Source organism: Salvelinus sp. IW2-2015, linkage group LG15 (genome assembly GCF_002910315.2).
Source record: "Salvelinus sp. IW2-2015 linkage group LG15, ASM291031v2, whole genome shotgun sequence".
NCBI lineage: Eukaryota > Metazoa > Chordata > Actinopteri > Salmoniformes > Salmonidae > Salvelinus > Salvelinus sp. IW2-2015.
In genome coordinates, this window is record NC_036855.1 from 3,232,202 (window position 1) to 3,236,388 (window position 4,187).

Here is a 4,187-nt window from a genome sequence, read left to right on the forward strand (position 1 = left end):
CACTGTCCCCCAGCTCTGTTCCCCAGCTCTGTTTACCCCAGCTCTGTTCCCTCTGTTCCCCAGCTTCTGTCTCCTGTTCCCAGCTTCTGTTCCGTCTGTTCCACAGCTCTGTTCCCCAGCTCTGTTCCCCAGCTCTGTTCCCCAGCTCTGTTCTCTGTTCCCCAGCTCTGTCCCCCAGCTCTGTCCCAGCTCTGTCCCCAGCTCTATCTTCTTGTTCCCCAGCTCTGCGCTCCTCAGCTCTGTTCCACCATCTGTTCCCGCTCTGTCCCCAGCTCTGTTGCCCCAGCTCTGTTCCCCAGCTCTGTTCCCTCTGTTTTGTTCCCACCTGCTCCAGCTCTGTTCCCCAGCTCTGTTCCCCAGCTCCGTTCTCTGTTCCCCAGCTCTGTGCCCCAGCTCGGTTTCTCTGTTCCCCCAGCTCTGTTCCCCAGCTCTGTCCCCCAGCTCTGTCCCCCAGCTCTGTCCCCCAGCTCTGTTCCCCACTTTTGCATTAATTGTCGTATGTCTTTGTGCTACCCGGTTCTGACGCTGTTCCTGTCCTGTTCCATGTCTGTGGCAATATTAAATGTTCAATCTCCATACCTGCCTCTCTACTCCAGCATCGGTTCTTACAGGGACAGCTTTATATAGGCCCTAACAGTTGTGGGCATCGTTTGTCACCATTAGAGTGCAACTAATGTATTGTTTTGTGTAATGGCTTTGCTGGCATGCATCCCACAATTATACGTTTTTTTTGCCCCACCAAGATTTACATGCTAAAATGGCCATTGGTTTAGGGTTAGGGACACAATTAGGGTTACGGTTAGAATTAGGGTAAAGGTTAGAGTTAGGGTTAAGGTTAGGGTTATGATAAGGGTTAAGGTTTAGGGTTAGGGGTTAGGGAAAATAGGATTTTTAATAAAAATGTATTTGAGGTCCCCACAAGGATAGAATAATGTGTGTGTGTGTGTATTTATGCATGTATGCACCTTGTATTGCATGCTTCTTGCAGACTTATCACAGAACAGTGCATTAACACTTGACTATTATTACTTTTTGTAATGCTTCATACCAGGGGCATAACTTTAACTGGGGATCGGGGGGACATGCCCCCCCACATTCTGAAATTGCATTTTTGTCCCCCTCCAGTTTTAACATGTGAATGTGATACAAAAGCCGGCAACATTGTTGCCGAGCGGTCGGGTAGGCTGTTTGGAGTGTTTATCCGTCTGGATAAAAATAAAATATATATCTATATATATATATACAGCTCTGGAAAAAATTAAGAGACCACTACAAAATTATCAGTTTCTCTGGTTTTACTATTTATAGGTATGTGTTTTGGTAAAATTAACATTTTTGTTTTAGTCCAGAAACTACTGACTGTGAAATTTGGTGGAGGATCAGTGATGATCTGGGGGTACTTCAGCAAGGCTGGAATCAGACAGATTTGTCTTTGTGAAGGATGCATGAATCAAGCCACGTACAAGGTTGTCCTGGAAGAAAACTTGCTTCTTTCTGCTCTGACAATGTTCCCCAACTCTGAGGATTGGTTTTTCCAGCAGGACAATGCTCCATGCCACACAGCCAGGTCAATCAAGGTGTGGATGGAGGACCACCATATCAAGACCCTGTCATGGCCAGCCCAATCTCCAGACCTGAATCCCATTAAAAACCTCTGGAATGTGATCAAGAGGAAGATGGATGGTCACAAGCCAACAAACAAAGCCGAACTGTTTGAATTTTTGCACCAGGAGTGGTATAAAGTCACCCAACATCAGTGTGAAAGACTGGTGGGGAGCATGCAAAGATGCATGAAAGCTGTGATTGAAAATCAAAGTTATTCTACCAAATATTGTTATTCGTATTGTGTTGTTTAAAAATGAATATGAACTTATATTCTTTGCATTATTCGAGGTCTGACAAAACTGCATATTTTGTGTTGTTTTGACCAGTTGTCATTTTCCGCAAATAAATGCTCTAAATGACAATATTTTTATTTGGAATTTGGGAGAAATGTTGTCAGTAGTTTATAGGATAAAACAAAAATTTTAATTTTACCCAAACACATACCTATAAATAGTAAATCCAGAGAAACTGATAATTTTGCAGTGGTCTCTTATTTTTTTCCAGAGCTGTATATGATGTGGGGGACACCACTTCTAAAACCAAAGTTGCGCCCCTGCTTAATTCTGTACCTCTGGGAGAAGATGTCCCTGTATGGACTGCCGTGCTGCATGGCGAAGCCATAGCCCCGGTCTGGTGCATTGCTCCCCACAGTGTAGAAGGAGCAGTCCTCATCGTTGATGGCCACATACTCCAGCACCGCCGCATCCCACACAAAGGCAAAACGCCCGTACTTCACCTGAGAGGAAAGTTAAAACACAGACATAAAACTACTGAGTGTATTCATGAGGGTCAAACTGCTGTGTTCTGATGGGCTACGCCCTTTCTTGTAATTCTATTTCCATGATTAGAAACAGATATAGAAACACACAGCACTATACGAACTATATGTTGACACTCGGGTAGAGAGATGGTAACATGATTGAACATGAACATTAACTGTGGTTGAAGATATCCCTCTAGTGGTGTGGGGGCTGTGCTTTGGCAAAGTGGGTGGGGTTATATCCTTCCTGTTTGGCCCTGTCCGGGGGTTTCTTCTGATGGGGCCACAGTGTCTCCTGACCCCTCCTGTCTCAGCCTCCAGTATTTATGCTGCAGTAGTTTATGTGTCGGGGGGCTAGGGTCAGTTGGTTATACCTGGAGTACTTCTCCTATCTTATCCAGTGTCCTGTGTGAATTTAAGTATGCTCTCTCTAATTCTCTCGTTCTCTCTTGGGAGGAGAGAATGGGTCTACTAGCAACCTGTCTTGTATTCAGCATTTCACTGTAAGGTCTACACACTGTTGTATTCAGGCATTTCACTGGTAAGGTCTACTAACCTGTTGTTATTCACGCATTTCACTGTGAGGTCTACTACACGTGTTGTATCAGCATTTCACACTGTAAGGTCTACTACAGCCTGTTGTATTCGGGGCAGTTTCACTGTAAGTTCTACTCCACCTGTTGTATTCAGCATTTCACTGTGTAGGTCTACTACACGCTGTTGTATTCAGCATTTCACTGTAAGGTCTACTACACCCGTTGTAATTCAGCATTTCACTGTAAGGTCCTACTACACCTGTTGTATTCAGCATTATCACTGTAAGTCTCACCTGTTGTATTCAGCATTTTCACTGTAAGGTCTACTAAGCTGTTGTATTCAGCATTTACTGAAGTCTCTACACGCTGTTGTATTCAGCATTTCACTGTGGAGGTCTATCACACTCTGTTGTATTCAGCATTTCACTGTAAAGGTCGCACACTGTTGTATTTCAAGATTTCACTGTAGGTTATACTACCACCTTCGTTTATTGCAGCGCATTCACTTGTGAGTCTAGCACCTGTTGATTCAGCATTTCACTGTAACGAGTCTCCTGTTTGATTGTCGGCGCTTGTGACCAATTGGTTAAACATATCACATTTAGGTGGAAAAATAGTTGGGAAACTGTTAATTTAAAAAGGGAAAACAATATTTTGTTTTTAATGTCTGTGAAACTTTTTCTTAGAGTAATATCATGTCACAAACCCCATTGACTGGAAAAGGAACGTAATATCTGATAATGATTTGGGCTGACACTGTTAAAGCTCCTATTAGTCTGGGAATGTTTTTTCCTCGAAATGCCCCGACACCTTGTTTGTCGGTATGAACGCTGAGGAATGGAGGCAAGAGAAAATGTAAACACCTCTCAAATTCCCAGATTGATGTTTTAATAACAATCAATGAAATTAAAAAGTTTTTTCTTTTTAGAGAAAGTGTTGACAGCAAGTTACTCGAATCCTGTCACCAAACCCTTTGACCAAAGTGTGATGTGTGAGGATAGTGTGAACCCATAACGGCTGCTTCAGGAGCAACAACACTCTGCATGAGTAACAAGGAACAATAACTCCATTCAATGGCAAATCACTTCGATGCATTAGAACCAACAATATTGGGAGGCAGACAAGACTTGTCAAGACCAAACTCATTTGTTTAGTCATCGCGCAGCACGGCGTGGAACGCTCACTCTAAGGGTCATGTTGATAGTGGTGCCGGGACAGAGCAGACTTTTCATGCATTTACGCACTGCTTGTAACAGTACACAGTTGTAACAAGACAGACGTACGCT

The 4,187-nt window shown here is 43.5% G+C and overlaps 1 protein-coding gene across 1 annotated transcript in view; it reads right to left on the minus strand.

Moving 5' to 3' along the window:
* Positions 1-4,187, minus strand: part of LOC111974661 (glutamate receptor ionotropic, delta-2-like) — a 741,584-nt gene that overhangs the window by 38,063 nt on the left and 699,334 nt on the right. Inside the window, 1 exon segment of the mRNA XM_024002565.2 lies at positions 2,175-2,341. Within this exon segment, the coding sequence (XP_023858333.1) occupies positions 2,175-2,341 (167 nt within the window).